This window comes from Ixodes scapularis, unplaced genomic scaffold, assembly GCF_016920785.2.
Source record: "Ixodes scapularis isolate PalLabHiFi unplaced genomic scaffold, ASM1692078v2 PGA_scaffold4__175_contigs__length_147842914, whole genome shotgun sequence".
Lineage (NCBI taxonomy): Eukaryota > Metazoa > Arthropoda > Arachnida > Ixodida > Ixodidae > Ixodes > Ixodes scapularis.
In genome coordinates this window covers 138,666,779-138,684,047 of record NW_024609879.1, presented here as the reverse complement: position 1 = coordinate 138,684,047, position 17,269 = coordinate 138,666,779, and the positions used below count along the sequence as shown (strand labels likewise).

Genomic DNA, 17,269 nt, shown 5'->3' with positions numbered 1-17,269 from the left:
ATTCTCGTACCAGGGTACCACTATCCCGGAGTCATTTTCCACGACTTTTTTTTTTTCTTTTTGTCTTCGCCAGCTTTTGACAGTGGGATTGGATTCAAGAAAAAAAAATGCTCGAAGATGCGTTAAAAAAAGGAATTATTAAAGGGACGTTGCCAACTATATTCAGTTAGAATGTATTCCACTATACACGAGCACACTCACGCTAGTGGGATACAAGTATTATCGCGTGCAATGCCAGTGAACAATGAACTTATTTGTTGTGACATAATTTCAAATACAAAAGCCAGCATTTTTTTTGTCCCTCTTTCCGTCGTAAATTTACTGCGTTGCTTGGAGGTAGCGGCGTTGGCATACCCCCAATTACAATATAGTTAGGGTCATAGAATGAACCCCAGCATTGCGTGACTCCATCTGAGCTCGTGACAATAAATAGATCGACCAACATTAAAATAGTGGCTCGTGTTCAATCGCGGCATGGGTACAATAGGCGAAATTTTACAATCTCAAAAGCTCAGCGCGCGTCCTGCTTTTCCAAATCGAGGAGGAGTTTTTTTTTATTAATATAGACGTGCAAGTTTGCTGTATTTAGAGAAATGAGCTGCGTTTTTATAATAATAACAAAAGTCATGTTGCGTAAGCATATTCATTTATATATTCGTAAAATGCATAGTTATCATTTCGATATATTTTCGTTATTTTATCTTTTAACGTGTTTAGGTTTCTTATCCTGTTTGTTTAACGTAGAATCTTTGCATATAAATATTTTACTATAATTCAATAATGAATGCTGGAAACCAATCATAAAATAACCCGAAAAAATTATTATTACGTGCAAAATTCAAAATTTTTTATATCTAGAAGATAATTAGCGACGGCGTTCGCATATAGCAGAATGCTCCTCCTAACAACATGAACTTCACATATATATTTTTTACATAAACAGAAAAGAAAAATGAGCTGGACTAGCATTGTACGATATGACGTGGATACGCGCTGAAACAAAAATAAATTAATATTTTTGTCCGTGGAGGGGCAAATTGAAATAATCAAGCGCTATTCGATGGATCTTTGACGGGCATTGAAAAGCGTTTAGCGTCGCAACAACGCAAGATTGCTCTCACAAGCGAAGCAAAACTCATAAAGACGGGGCAAAAATGGTGCATTATTGTGTTTTATTTGTTAAGTTGCGGGGTTATTGGTTTTACGCGTGAAGGAAGCTGCAGGAACTGTTCCCGGCTGACGCGCTGCATGTTTCGGTGCTCCCATGGGTCTGTACCAAGAAGCTTCTTTCAAAACTCGTTTTGCGCGCCGTGATCTTATCTGTTCATTCATCCAACATTTCAAACAGCGACACCTTTTTTGCGGTTGTGGTGAACAAAAGTTTAGCGCGAGTGCGCGGCGATGAGGACATCGGCAAAAGACCCCATGTTGAGCCTCCTTGAGCAGGACTATACTTATGCCATGCTTTGGGTTAGTAAAGCTAATGTCGCTTCGCTGTACACATATTATGATGTTCTATCTCGCTTGGTGCATAAAAGGGGCACACAAGGATTTATTTTTTGCCTAAAACGATAGTGTCGCGGTGGTAGCAGAAACTTTTTCTGTGGCCCTTGGACAACGGCGCTGTTGGTGTTTCGCGGCACTGACCGGTCTCGAATTGGGTCGATATCTCCTCGCTATCTCCTCCACGTAAGTTCATTAGTGTAAATTAACGTTAATAGGTATCGGTTAATCCAATAAGGTTGGTATGAATGTTTCGGAGAGCCGGACTATCTGCAGGCGTGTCGTCAACTGCTCAATCTGCCCTCGAATCAGTCCGTAGTGTTAGTCGGCCATTAGGAGGCTGTGGAAGCAGCGATGGCGGGTTACTCAAAGTGTCGCATTGAGTTGGCGAGTCAGTGGCTTGTAAGAATTTTGGGGTGCCCTCGTAGAGCGCAATCTCAGCGTATCAAACCGGTATAAGCATCCTACATTATGTAGGCGTCAAGTCACTGAACGGGAGCTCGAATTTGTTTGCCAGCTCGACGTCGTCGTCTCCGTTCGGAATGCAATATGCGATGGCCAATGTCAACTATAGCGAATATGGCCGCCTTTACAGAGCGCTGCTACAGCTCACTGGGTCAATCGTGCTCATGATCACTAAATTCTACCGGAAGTGGCAGTTCATAGTTGGAGTCAGTTGCCTTTCGAGAGATGTCTTGTGACTTCAATCCAGAAGGCCAGTTTCGGTTTCGTGGATTCGATCTACGCGAAATAATAAGCTTCATTCAACTATATAAACATTTACCAGTCTGCAGGGAACCCACCGAGTCAGAAACATATCATTTAAAAAACAAAAGGTTTAGTATCACCGTTTAATATTGCGAAATCTGGATTTCGGAAAAAAGGGCCGCACAACCGTTGAACGGGGCGCCACGAGCTACCCAACCTCATTTATACATCAGTATCTCAAACAAATGGCCGTATTTTTGGAAAAGGGCACAATCAAGCGAAGGCTATAACAAAGGGATCCTCCTGGAACTTTTGAGAATGGGGGGAAACGGCATCTCCTCTATCATCCTTGGTTCGATTCACGAGATCCACGGGACGAAGCGAGGAAGAGAGGGAATGAAAATCGTGGCGTCACATGTCTCGTCGGCCTCGTCGGCCGTGTTCAGTCGCGCATTTCTTTTTTGAAAATACGACCATCCGTTAGAGATATCGCTGTATGAGTGGTGTTTTTGGATTCTGCAGAGTCCCGCCTATCTCTCCAGCTCTGCTTTGTCAGCTCGAAATTTCGGTTCAGTATTCCTCTAAAGATACTTTTTTTTTTATCACAATGAACGTTCTCGGGAATATGTGTTACCAGATAATTTATGTAACTGTGTTTACTTTCCCACGGTGTATGCAAGCTTTAATTTGCTTCTGAAAATAGAAGCGAAGATACCAAAGGTTTAAACAAGTCTACCACCTCGCTAGGATTAGTGTGCACGGAAAAGAGTCAGTTCAAAAAAAGGGAACTTTTGTGTTAAGGAAGTCAACACATCCAAAATAATTATTTTTGCCATAATGGGCCAAGTACCCTAAATAGGACGTTTGCAGGAAATATCTCTAAGCTTCTGTTTTTCACAAGTGTGCTTAAGATTTTGATTTTACTGAGTTTTGATGTTGCGAATCGGACGTGTATTAGGCTCCCTCATATATTACCCATAATCTGTCACGTACGCTTCGGATATTCTCCATTGAATCTTGTGTTTAATCGAAGCCAACCAATGCTCTGACAATCTCCCAATAATTATTTTTATATTAGGTAGAAAATAGGGTACGATCTAGCCATGCTCCTTGGAATAGAGCTTCAAATATATGGCCTCTTCAATATGCCCCGCTTTTTTTATTTCAGAGCAATATATAAATTGTGACTTTTATTGCATAGTTTAGACCATACCAAGGGCACTCGTACAAAACAAGAAAAACGAAAGTAGGTATAAAAAAATGTATTTTTGAGAAACTGATGTTGATATTTGTACCTTTGGAGTTTCCTCTCATATTCAAAATTGTTTTTCGCTACATGAGCTTTAACTTACAATACCCATATTACATGGGCATTGTAAGCTACAATAATCCGGTTTGCTACAATAATCCGGTTTGGGCTTTTGATTTTTACGGTCAGGGTTACATATTATATGAGGCTGAATGTCACGATCGATAAGCCAGATAATTATTTAAAATTTGTTCGTTAACCTTTTAATTAGTAAAAATTAACGTAAGTTTTAATTACAAACTTGGTAAGCGTCCTCCGAAACAACTAGATCAGTAAATATTTTCAATGCTTTTATATCGCGTGAGGCGCCATGGTGCGCTTAAGTTATCAGTTGTGAAATAGGAACAAGGCTTGGGGCGCAAAAACGCGTATGATCAGAGGTGGATTAGCCGCCCGGGAACGTTTTGGCTCCCACAGTCAAGGGCTGAGTTTTGCGTTCCACCGTTCTTCCCAGGCACTACAGATTGTTTTGAATGCACTCAGCAAGTTTGCAATTAAAACTGCATGTTTATCTTCGCTAATTAAAAATTTATGAACAAAAATCAGGTAAATATTATACTTATAATTATGACTGTGTTACAAATTGCTTCCCCCTGGCCGTATAACTCACTTGCTCAAACCACAACAATTTAAAATGTATGGATTGAAAGAAACAACAAAAAACCTCTCTGTAAAGCCAACAATAAAAATCCCCCTCTATAATTTTCTGTGCCGTTGAATGAAACAAACTTTATCATAATGAAATCCAGGCAAATTGTCGCCAGAGGGCTAGGTTGAGATTTTCTTTAGAAACATGTATAAGAACAATCTGAAATTATTTCTTGTGGCCACTTGGAACTTCTGTTCTAGTGGTAAAAAAACGTGCAGCATTTCCTTGTTGAGCGAACTGCATGTTAGCCCGGCGAAATACTGCGTAAGTTGTGACTATCGCCTGAATCCTAAATTTCGCTTTCAAGCCATTTAAAGCCGCCCACCTCCGCTTAACCACAAAAAAAAAAAAAAAACATTGCAGCAAAGGCGAGGATTTAATGTTGACAGAGCCTATAGTATTTTTTAAATGTTTAGTAATAATGGCCATTTTTCCTCATTGGTTTAGAATAAGATCGACCACTATTATAACTTCCCGAATGAATCTGCTAGAACATTTGTATTTTAAAAGTCAAATTGAAGTGCTGTCTTTCGCGAATTTAGCAGTAACACAAACCACATAATGACAGCTAATTGCCGAACTGTCTTTGTTTGGAGAACACCTTTCATACCCGGGTTATAACTATATATTCTGCTCGAAACTATACCTACAGTGATAGGGAAGATAATTTGCAAACAGTGGGTGTATGCCCCACCTGGAAAAAAAAGACATCACTCTGCTTGTTCTGCTAAAACTTTTAGTGCTCTGTTGCTCATTCGCTCTCGCATTTTTCATTTATGTATTCTTTATACACTGGTTGAATAACACGACATGAGTGGCGTGAAATATTAATGGCAACATTTCTTTTGTTATTTGGGTCAGAACGAACCAGGTGTCTCGAAAAGCGTTTCTTTTCGAAAATCGCACATGAGAAAATACAGGTTTTCACCTGAAGGCATTTGAAAAGAACGCAATGTGCGGATACTGGAATGAGCAAGAAATAACTCATAGCTCACCAAATACCATGAGCGTGTGTTGAGTCTCTCCAGTGTGTTAGAACATACAATTTACTCAACACATAAATACAAAAAAATCCCTAAGAGGAATTACTAGGTTACAGCTGAAAAAAATCTAGAAATTATTTGGCATAGTGGGTGCCGCTGCTGTTCCCAATACAGAAAGCATAAAAGGCACATTGAATATTTTGTTAACAATGCTAACCGCATGCCTGGTATTCTTCGCAGTAACTTTGCCCTATCTCCGACGATCCATTTAAAGCTGCCTTTGCCCTATACTCTCGTGCGCTCTAAGATTCAGTATGCTTGATCCGTATTGGATCTTCACACTGGCTTGCTCATCCGTCCTTTCTCTTAAATTTTCCCAGAACCGCTAGGCTCCTTTCCTCTTGAATAACTATCTCGCGTGGCCAGTGTGTCGCAAATAAAATAAAAAAAATAAAAACCGTCAGATTTATTTGATTTTTTAGTATGAAGTTGTATCTCTAGATCATGTATTTTTCATAAAGTATGTTACACGAATGAAAACCTGAACTAGTTGCTCTTTAACGTTGCGCCCCGTTACGACAGCCACTTGTAAGTTATAAGTCACCTAGCTGTGTTTGGAGATCTTTGTCCTCTGTCCCTCTCGTTCCCCTTCTCCAGGGATTATTTTCGTCATACTTGTAAGTTGGCACACAAAACTCTAGAACTAACGAGCAATTTGACTCCTTTGCCCCCAAACCAAGCCTGAACTGAGACCCCTTCCCGCCACCGTTGTTCCCACCACCGAACGTTTGGCCTTCAAGTGCACGGATTTAGCCTACAAGAAGTGGAATTAATTTCCAATTGGCCATTGGGCACTACTGTAAAGGCAACATATTGGATGATGTCACTTCCTTAGTAAATGTTCCTAGTTGAGAAGAAGCTTTCGCTACATGAGCCTCTGCCACAGAAAACATACAACATATGCTACCTTTTTCTATTGCAGCAAGGAATTTTTATTTTATTTTTTGGATAACCCTCGTTTTTCCTTGTCTCTATCCTTGATTCCAGTTCTTACTATCCTAACTTTCCTCGTTCTTTATGTTTATTATATAAAACGTACCTAGAGCGGATAGTTAGAAGTGTCCTACCTGTTGTTACCACCTCCACGTGACTTCTGTATTTCAACGCCAAGTCTTGGCTGTGTGGGAAAGTGACATTTTGTAATGTGTTATTCAATGACACTATATACTGTACCCTGCTTCAGCGATTGTCGGGATTGAAAGATCAGAGCTTTAATTTTTTTTAAAAGCACAGGAGCATTTCATACAAAAGCATAAATGCGGTGACACCACGTGGCGCAAAGCGAAGAGATAGAAAATAAGGTAAGTTGGTTGATATTTATAATAAAACTGAGGTAGAGTTTAAAGGCATTGTAAAGTTTAATGTTTGGAAGATTTAATACATCAACTGGGAGCGTTTCCCCAACAACTTGAAATTAAATTGGTGTATGATTAAAAACAAAAAACCCAATTATTTCCGATACATTTAGGAAGCAAATTACTCGCTATATTTTTAATAACATCTTATTTAAAGTTGTTTTATTAAACACTAAGACTAAACACGGTCTGTGTAAAAACTCTTGATGCAATTAAAAACATGTTTCCCTGACCCGTACCCCGGCCGTGTGGTCAAATGTAGAAGAGGATTACAGAATACACTAGGTACGCTGGAACCAAAGTCACTGGATCAACTCAGTTATGAGCCTGCCCATAGAGGCTGCTTCCATGGGCGGCGCCACCATCCTTCGCCTTCTGTCTCTCGACTCGCTTTCGTTATTGCGTACAGTGACCTCTAAAGAACACGCAGGTTTCGAAGCACAGCATCTAGACGGCGCTTTACCGTGATCTACAGCGGAAATACTGGAGCTGGAAAATTTAACGAAAAGACTGCGGCTTCCGGAACCAACAGAAGAAATAGTTAAGGCGGTACACCTGCTCAGGTACAGGAAGGCAATACAGCTTCCTTGTTGATGAGGTTGAAAGAAAAGAGACTAAGCAGTTTCTGAATTCAGAAGCGAGTGACTCTGGGAGATGAAGACAGATACATTAACGAGAACTCAAAGAGAAATAGGACCTTGCTATAAAATATTAACTGCGGAAGAGAAGGGGTCGCTGTTAATCACATTGAAGACAGAAGACACTTAAATAAAAATAAGTACCCGTGACAGTATCGTTCCACTCATTCTAAGAATGTATAACTACAAAAACGTGCCTATGGAGATCATTCTGGTGAATAGATAATGTGGAAAGGTTAAAAAGTTTTTGGGTAAAATTATGCTGCTGTTGTGCAAAAAATAGCTTCCCAAGCAGAGCTCCTTTTAAGTAAAATAAACTTAGAAGAAACAACCTATCATATGTTCACCCTGAAGGGTCGTCATGCCTAGTTCTTTGGCGAATGGTTAGAAAGGGTGGTGGAATAGTTATGTATGTCAATGAGAACTGTTTATCATATAAACTTGAATTTTAATTGGAATATGCAAAGGCATACCTTGTATCCATCGGCGAAAGTTTATGTTATTACATTGTGTGTGCTGCATGCTACCCAGCTCAAACGCCGATATTTTCACAGAGAAAATATAAGCTTTTTTTAGTGCATTTAATAACACAAAGTATTTTGCACGCGCTGATATTACATTGAGGGTACAACTGAGGCTGAATTTGTAGTTTCAAGTTAATCACACAGTCTTTCGTCTTTTGGACAGGAGAATGTACAAAATTACTGTGTTGGAGAAGACTAAAACTAAATTACTAGAATATGAAGTGATCATATAGTTACCAGAATAAATAATCGGATCTACTGCCGCGTGCACGAACGAGTGGGAACGCTTCTCGGTACTTCAAGAGGATTCGTATGTATTCTTACACAACGTGTATTAGATAAGTAGGCCGACTCGGCTTCGCCGAGTCAGTCTCGCCCTAGCGTGAGGCTCGAACATTCTATACCGAATGCCCCACATTCCGAGGATAGTAGATCAGGAGCCCAACGCAACCATGGTGGCTCTCTATCTCGATGATGAAAAACTCTCATGCTAGCTAGCTGTGACGCTGTCATGCGGACACCTCGACGTTCGCTGCTGCCGCCTCATTTCTAGTGGAGGTACGAGGTAATCTATGCCCTTCTTCGTAAGCCCCGAAGAGCCGCCAGACCAGGTTGATTTCAAGCCACGGAAAACTTCCTTCTGAGGAACCAAACAAGGCCCAAGGAAGTCGCTGGATTTTGTTTCAGTGGTGAAAAAACCAAGAAAGAAGTCGACGCACCCGGAGATGTTTTCTCATGGCCAGCCGACCTAGACTCCCAATGCTGAATTTACCGTCCTGTTCCTGCCCATTGCAACTCGTACACCAACGCCCTTCCAAGACGATGCTTACGAAAACGTGGACGACTGGATAAAACCGTACGAGCAAGTAACACGGTATAACCAGTGGGCATCGGAGAAGAGTGTCCAGAACATGCATTTGTCACTAGATGAAACTACCCGTTTCTGGTTCGAAAACCACAAAGCTTCACTCTGCTCATGAGAAACGTGCAAAGAGCAGCTACGTGTCGTCTTTACGAGCCAGCAGCGTCGGGAACGCACTGAAGGACTGCTCAAGGCAGGCACTCAAGGACCAAACGAAAGCGCTCTTAGCTTTGTCGAAGACGCCCTTCGACAATTCAACAACATAAATATCCAAGTACAGCAAGCGAAGAAGCTCAAGAACTTCACCCGAAGGGTAAAGGAAACCATCTTCGGTGGCCTCGTGCTATACCCACCGGCGACCTTCGAGGTTTTCGTGACGAAGGTCACACACATCGAGCCTGCTCTCCAAGCACAAGGTAACGACTGCCAGAGACTTCAAAATGTCACTTCCCCCGCGTCGGCTAGCCTCGACGTCGGCACTGGCCTTCCTCCGGACATTCAAGATATGGTCAGCGACGTCACTAGGGAGGAGCTCAGGCAGTTGATGTCTGCTGCCGATGACACGGCTGCACTATCCATCGATAAAGTAATAGGAGAGGAAGTCCAGCGAGCCTTTCAAATAGAGCATCGCTTCAACACAAAAATAGCACTTGAGGAAAGCCGGTTGGTAACGTAAACCTCAATGACCAGGAGACCACCAGTAGTGACCGGCCAGTACGCTGCGCCGCATCGACGGGACACCCCGACGCCAAGACGACAGCGCCCAGTACGCCCACCCTGAACCAACCGCGCCGAGAAAGACCGACGTGCGGCGAACGGCCGACCGACGCCCGCGCTGCTACCACTGCGGAGATGACGACCATCTCTACCGTGTATAACCCTACAAACTACTTGGACTGCGTGGGTTACCCGCGCAAAGCACGCCTCAAGTATGGCGAACGCCCTTTCGACATTGAAGAGTACCTCTGACGGTCGCCATCCTCAGCGCCGTCTCTCGGCCGTGAATACCGCTCTCCATCACCACTACGTTCATTGCCTCCAGCACCATGACCCCGCCGAGAGAGCCTGTCTCCTCTGCTCCAACGGGAAAACTAGGTGCGGCGATACCTGGAGGTGGCGCTGCTGAAGACAACCGAAGTAAATAGCCTCCAAGAAGGCCGGGGTGCTCTCACTCGTTCGACGCCACGCATCGCAACGACGCTTCTGCAACACTACCCAAACAGATAAACTTTCTTATCGACTGCCACGACGCGGCGACACCCGGGGACACCGGAGCAGGCTACTCTGTTTTGAGTGGGAAGCTTTCGCGCCGTCTTTGGGAAGTGCCGCCGCCGTGGGATGGACCACAAACACGAAGCGGCATAGGCCGCCCAATAACGCCGACTGGAATGTGCACTGCATAAGTTGTATCCACGGTGAGACCTGCCCCGTGAGATTCGTTGTTCTGCAAGACTGCGCGAGGTACATTGTTCTCGAAATAGATTTTCTATGTTACTTCGGCGCCGTCATTGATCTCGGAGCAAACCGTTTGACGCTAAGAGCACCTGTCCCACTGCCTGAGGAGCCCAAGGCGACGTCATTCGTGGTTCGAGTCCTCGCAGACAACATAAAATTACCGCCGCGGTCAAGCGGTTTCGCACCCGTCAGGACCAATGAATCAACCTGCCCCGAAATTCTACTTGAGAGAAGCGTCCTGTTGCTTTTAGAAAGAGGAATCGCTGTCTTGAAAGGAGTCACAGAACCTCATTGCGGGCGTGCCATGGTGTATTTAAAAAATTTCCGACGAAACCGCAACATATACTTTAGGAAAGGTATCGCCTTCGGCTATATTGACGAACTGCGGAACACAGCCGCGATCGCTGCACTCTCGGAAGAGCTAACTTCATCATAGCACAGGAAAACGCCGTCTTTGGAACTGGACATCGACCTGAAGCTTCCAGCTATACTGAACGAGGACGGCTGCTTGACCTTCTGCTCAAGTTTGGCGAGTGTTTCGCCACAACGTCAAGGGTGCGACAAACAACGGAAGCGAAGCACCTCATTTTCACTGACGAAGCCCCACTCCCAGTCCACTCTCGCCGTTTCGAGTCTCCTTGAAGGAAAGGGAGGCGATTCGAGATCAAGTCATGGAACGCTTGACGACGACATAACTCAACCTTCAAGAAGTTCCTGGGCGTTTCCAGTCGTGCTTGTAAACAAGAATGGCGGAACCCTGAAGTTCTGAGTAGATTATTGTCAACTGAACGCTGTGACTAAGAAGGACGTCTATCCGCTCCCCCGCATCGACGATACGTTAGACCGGCTGGGCCACTCCCGATTTTTTTTTTCTTGATAAACCACTCAGCCTGTCGCCACTACTGCCAGATTGATGTTGACGAACGCGCCCGCGAGAAAACTGCCTTCGTCACACCCGACGGACTTTACGAGTTCAAAGTGATGCCCTTCGGACTTTATAGACCACACCCACCTTCAAGCGTGTCATGGACGCCATGTAGGTAAGTTTGAAATGGTAGAGATGCCTCGTCCACCTCGACGATGTCGTAGTATTTTCACAGGATTTCGAGGAACACCTGATAGGCTTCGAGGCGTGCTTGAAGCCATCGAGCCCGCCGGCGCTACCCCCAGGCCTACAAATTGTCGGTTCGCCCATGGTGAACTAAAGTTCCTAGGCCACGTCGTAAGAAACAAAATTGTTCGCCCTGGCCCTAAGATGACGCGCGCCGTAGCCGCATTTATGCCGCCATGCGATAAGAACGCCGTAAGAAGATTTCTCGGACTCTTGGCCTAGTACAGACGGTTAGGTCGAAATTTCGCAAAACTGTCAGCACCGTTGACGCACCTCACAAAGGGCGCCGTAAATTTTCAGTGGAGAGAAGAACAGCAGCGATCATTCGACGAGCTCAAGCGAAGACTCCGGACGCCCTTGATTCCTCGACATTTTGAATAGTTCGCCGAACCTTACGCGCCGATTGTTCTAGAAGCCCATGCGTTTACCATCGCAGCTTCCATGCTTGGGTTCTGCTTGGCGACGTTCAGACACATCGTAGTAGGGCGCTGCGAGGGTGTGCGTCCTATTTCGATGTGTTTGAACCTCGCCAAGCACAACCCAAGATTGGAAGCTGCTGCGGTAAAGTGCTTGAAGTTCCGTCATGATGTAATACAGTAAATACAATGAGTGGCGACTTCCTTAGGTCCCAGCGGCTCTCTCGACTGTCACCGCACCTAGCGGCTGTTGGGAAATTTGTCTCGGCTTCATGTTTAGGCGCTTGCGATCACTACATTGCTAGATCTATAGACGGCTGCTATGTGAAATGGGTGAATAACTAATATCATTGATTCTGTTCGTATCATGCGGTAACTTGCGCCGACTAGTCTTCCATTACTAAATATAATTTTAAATTTAGATAGGAATCTGTTGCTTAAATGCACGCTTAACTCATAAATTTCAGAGCAAATAATGCAAAATATGCAATAAAATTAAAAACGCTGCGCTTAAAAGCTTAAAGAAGGGGACAACCCAACAAGATAATTTAGTAATGCACAAATATTTATCGTTACCAAAAAGACATCCAAAACAAAAATGACTGTTCTCCAGGCGTCCTTGAGAATGTGTGCTCCATTTTCTCGTAAGAGCAAAGAGGAGCCACGAGTGCGGGTTTGATGCTTCAAACATTCAAACGAACCTGAACTAGCACGCACGCTCGTGAAGTGAAGTCGTCGTTCAAGAGAACACGTTCGAGTTTGTAAAGGCAGCTCGCGTGACTTTATGGGAATCAGAAAATAGTTTTTCGGCGACGCAGCTGACGCTCAAAAGACGCCTGGGACACTCCAGGTGTTTGCGTTTTAGCCGTCTCAAATTCGTCACAAAAAAAGACCGTCGAGAAACCCACACAATGACCGCAACAGCACGTCGCATCAGCCCCTGCACCTTGGCTGATGTTATGGCGCGGCAGTTAAGCGGTGCGTCTTTCCAAAGCCACAGTCTAAGTCGTAATATTTTTGAAAACGCTCAAAGCTACTGATAGTTTTAGAAATATTTAAATTAAAGGAATCTTTTGAATGATAGAAATATAACGAATGTTAATAATTAGGCACCACTACGCCAGCAAGCGGGTGTTGTGAATCCTAATAGCTGGGCCGCGATAGGTTTTCAGTGGCCATTCATTACGCTTAATATAATAATGTATGGTTCGGTCACTCTTGGCATTTTTTTCGAACCCGATGGCACATAAGGGGATTTCGCGTGGCGAGCCGGAATCAGTCTCGCTCCAGTGCTCGATCCCGCTACAGCGCCGCCATCGACGCCTGCGACGCTGTCTGGTTTCTTTCCTTTTGTTCTGGCACAATCTCGACACGTTGAACGTTTTTTTTTTTTTTTTGCCTACTCATTACCTCATCATTTCTGATTCGCGACATATGAAATGTTTAATAGGAATGCGCAAGTTAAGCAACGAAGGTCAGAAAATAAATCGATTGCTGTAAAGCTCCTTGAAATATCCTGCCTTAAAAAGCGCATAGGTAAAAGATGCAAGCTGAAACCGGAGCATGTTCTTCTAAATATTTTTCGACATGAACAATAGACTAACCGCTAGAACTCGCTCGGCAAACAAACATTACATGGCAAAATTTAGCCAGTCGTTCAAAATCCGGGTGCCTTTAAGCTACATCTAAGCATGTGTCAGTGGGACATCAGGTCGGCACTTGCGTAATTCGTTATCATTGTGACGCCATTGTCGTTTCTGCAACACGTTCTGTGCGTGATCGTGAGAATATTTACGTTATTTTCGCTGTTGCTCTTAATTCTGCTCCCATGTCTCATGTGTACTTCTACGACGAGTCTCCTCAGCGCGCCGTAACTGAAATTTCCGTTCTTTAGATTCGCTACGGAATTGTCATCATATAGCCATACAACGCGCAAGTTTGTATTTTCGACTTGTCTTGCACACGCGCCGGTACAACCAACTGAAGACTGTGGGGCGTGTGCTTCGGACGCTTCTCAGCCGGCGGAAGTTCTATAATTTTCTGCGGAAATTACAAAAATAACGGGATCGGCTCCCGGACCCGTTCTGCTGTTTGGATTGGGCCGCCCTCTACCATGCGCGGTAAGGACTTGGCGCCCAGGCTTACCTCTTGGCATCTAGATGCCTCGAGCGGCAGCTTTAGCGTGACAGCTTCAAGATAGTTTAACTTTATTGATGTAAATGCATATTGTTGCAGTCAACTCAAGTCGTCGCCTCAGTGCTCCTATCCTAAAAATAGTCCCGGATAAGAATACTCTTCTTTCTCTTCTCGCTATGTCTTTGTCTTTCTTGCTGCCGTTTGCACTCGAGCTCCTTGCCCTTCCCCCCCACCTCCTCCCCCCCCGCCCCTTCCGGTAGTCTGTGCCCCTCGAAGGAGGTGGAGATAGTCGTGAAGTGACACAGGAAGTTTAAGCTGGTTGACGTGAGCTTTAAGATATTTTTTGTCTTCCGCACTGGCAAAGCAGGGAGAGTTCTTTAAGGCGTCATACTGCAGGGTGAAGTTGTCTACTTATTAAAAAAGGTCCACAGTATTTTTGTAGAAGTTCTTTCAGAGCGCTGTCGTCACCTGAAATGTCTTCTTAGTAGTGCAAGGCCACCAGGCGTTGTCGGCTGGCGTCGACACCTTGAATAGATTCTAAGTAAAGCAAGGTCACTTAAATCAACCGGCTGGGTTAAAGCGGTTGTATGGGGACACTCTGCAAGCAACGACTGCTTGTGTAAAAGATCCTGTCGGGCTCGTTATCGTGCATCTTTCAGTCTCATTGAGAAATGGTTGGTGTCGTCTTGGACGCGGCGAGCGCACGCTGCGTTTATCGATGACTTTTATGGCATCAATAGAAGCCTTCCATAAACTAGTTCAAAGAGGGATTGGCCGGTTGTTTCATGACGGGAGGTGTTTAGTTCAAAGGCTTCTATGCCAACATATTGGTCCCAGTGTTTCTGGTATCTATTATCACTCAGAATATTCCCCAGAGTCCGGTTAGTACAATCAACAAGACCGTTCGTCTCTGAGCGGTAGGTGCGTTAAATACCGCACTCCCGCAGGGAACCTTAGAAAGCTTGTGAAGAATAAGATGTTCTCTTGTTGGATTGTTCTATCCATGGCGAGCTATGCCTAAGCAGAAGCTGGCGATTTATGAACTCGATGAGCTATACCGGTGAAATATCTGTAACAGCCTCCACTTCGACGCACTTTGTGAGGTAGTTGGTGAATACGATAATATACTTGTTGCCAACTTGTGAATTTGGAAATTGTCCTAAATGGTCTAGTATCATAACTACATATGGTCTTTGTGGAGGATGGATTTGTTATAGTGGTGCCTTCCCTTAATTTGATTGAATCTTTTATATTGACATGATAAGGCATGACTTACAAACATCACTTCTGAGCCGTGGCCACTAGAATCTCCTGTGAAAGTATGATACAAGTCTTTTACTACCCCAGATGACTTGAAGTAGAAGCGCGATGACACATTTCCAGAATCCTTTGACGTACTGTTGTAGGGGCCACCGACATCCAATGATAAGAAAGACCTAACCGATGACAAAATAGAGCATCTCTTATCTTGTACTGTGCTTGCAAACGACGCATTTGACGTACCAGAGGTGAAGTTGACCCTTTGATGGTATCCTTAAGTAAATGACATATGCGACTTTTCCACGTCATCTGATTGAGCCGCCTGGGGGGCTTGCAGTGCAAGACGTGGAATTGCGGGGGTATCTCCTTTTGGGATTTTTGATTGAGCATGAGCATTTTCATGCCGCTTTCCGCTGCGGTGCACGACTGAGAAACTATATATTCTTTTTTTTATGGTCAGTCGTGTAAGTTTTGCTGTAAGGTCACTCTTGGATTGAATTAACCTGATGACCAAATTGTCCGTGGTCACAGTAGAATATCTTCCGTAGGCGTACGGACGAAACTTCATCGCCCATCCGACACCGAGACTTCCAAGTTTTGAATAGTGATACCAATTTTCAGGCTCACTGAGTTTTTGGCAGACGTAGGTTACCAGATGATCCACTCCAGAATGGTCTCTTTTAAGAACAGCGCGAAGTCCTTCGCCGCTTGCATCCGTGTGAAGAAATGCTTGAACACCTGAAAAAGTGAGCCTGAGTAGGCGGTTCCACGGGTGACCATTATATGTCAGCAAAAGACGCGACCTCCTTTGCTCCCCATCGCCATCTTGGTGTCTGTATTCAGAGGAGCAGCCTGACTAGGAAGCTCGCTACAAATCGACGAAAATAATGAACCGAAAACGAGGAAGTTTTTAATCTGTATCACAGAAGTAGGTATAAGAATGTTAGCAAACGCAGCCAATTTCGCTGAACCTTGCCTCTTTTTTGGCCGACAATGTGGCCGAGGTATGTAACTTCGCTGGTTTAAGGCGGAGGTTAGCGTTGGACAAAACGCTCAGGACGAAGCACAGGCGAAACAGTCCGAGCATCACTAACTGCGAAAGCAAAGACCTCTAAGCCAGCACAGGAGCCCGTGGTCATCCGGTCCCGATTGAGACTCAAAGGAGACTCCAGGGCCCCGGGAAACAACCAAACTCGGGGAGGAGGAGAGATTAATATTCCTAACAAAATTAAGAATTTAGCTCATAAATTTCGTGACGACACTACATCAACATATATAAATAAGCTTTGATATAAATGTTTCTTCACGCCACAAACATTTCATTTCTTCGTTGTGCTGCTTGTACAGATTTGTGAATCTCCTGTTTCTCAGTTTTGACACCCCACACATCGAGAAGGCCAAAACTGTTTCGCCTTTTTTCGCCGCACCGGGCAGCTGAGGCCATAGGTTAGAACAGAGCTGAGGCTTAGAGTCCTTAAGTTTCTCCCCAGCCATTGCTGTAAAATGACCTTCCTATTCTTCGTTTCTTCACGTTGCAGCCCACAGCGAAAATTACCCTAAAAGAATACTCTACTATGCTGCGCCTTCCATTCTAAGAAGCATGCTGTATTTCTCTGTAAGGAAATTAAGATTCTCCTAAACTTTCTTATCATTTGCTTGGTGAGTCAAACGTGTGCTGAATCAATACAATCTTCGAACACTTGTTTCGGTAAAAAATGTCGGACGTTTTTTTGCGGTGGATTCCACTATATGAATGTAAATATATTGAGTCGCTAGTGGCATTCCGCAGTGTGCGAAAGTGTTTTGCGCAGTTCATCTATCGTTGAGCTGTTCACATCTGGTTGGACTTCCGTGTCTTCATCATTTTGTTCGCATCCGAGAAAATTAATTTAGAGGTCCGATTCACATTCAGCGAATGTGAATCGGACACTTGCCCAGCACGAAGATAGTGTCTTTTTAGATGTCAGAGGTACAACGCAATTCGATATCTGGCTTTTCTTGCAATTGTCATAGGGAAACTCTCGCTTACTCAAAAAAGTGAATTTCATTTGTAAATTCGGCTTCCAGAAGTGCACTGTGCAGGAGTGTTACCTTGGCAGCCGATTTGTGTTCTTATCAGTTTAAGATTGTTTCTAAATTCTAATGCTTTTTTTAATTTTTTCGATACTTTCTCAACTTCTGAAAACCGTCGGGACGTCCAACGTAACGTTCGTTGCTTAGCTGGGACAGTTGTTTGTCGAGCTGTTGTTTCCAAATAGCATTACGTTTGTTTGATTCTCTGGAGGTGCGGTGATTTTCCG

At 44.1% G+C, this 17,269-nt stretch overlaps 1 protein-coding gene across 2 annotated transcripts in view; it reads right to left on the bottom strand.

Moving 5' to 3' along the window:
* LOC121837615 (venom metalloproteinase antarease TserMP_A-like) overlaps positions 1 to 17,269 on the bottom strand; it is an 83,474-nt gene that overhangs the window by 19,195 nt on the left and 47,010 nt on the right. Inside the window, exon 2 of one of the 2 annotated variants that reach the window (XM_042293288.1) lies at positions 6,280 to 6,329. The exons of the other annotated variant lie outside the window; for it this stretch is intronic. Coding sequence (XP_042149222.1) covers positions 6,280 to 6,329 — 50 coding nt within the window. The remainder of the gene's footprint in view (positions 1 to 6,279; positions 6,330 to 17,269) is intronic. 2 annotated transcript variants of the gene reach the window in all.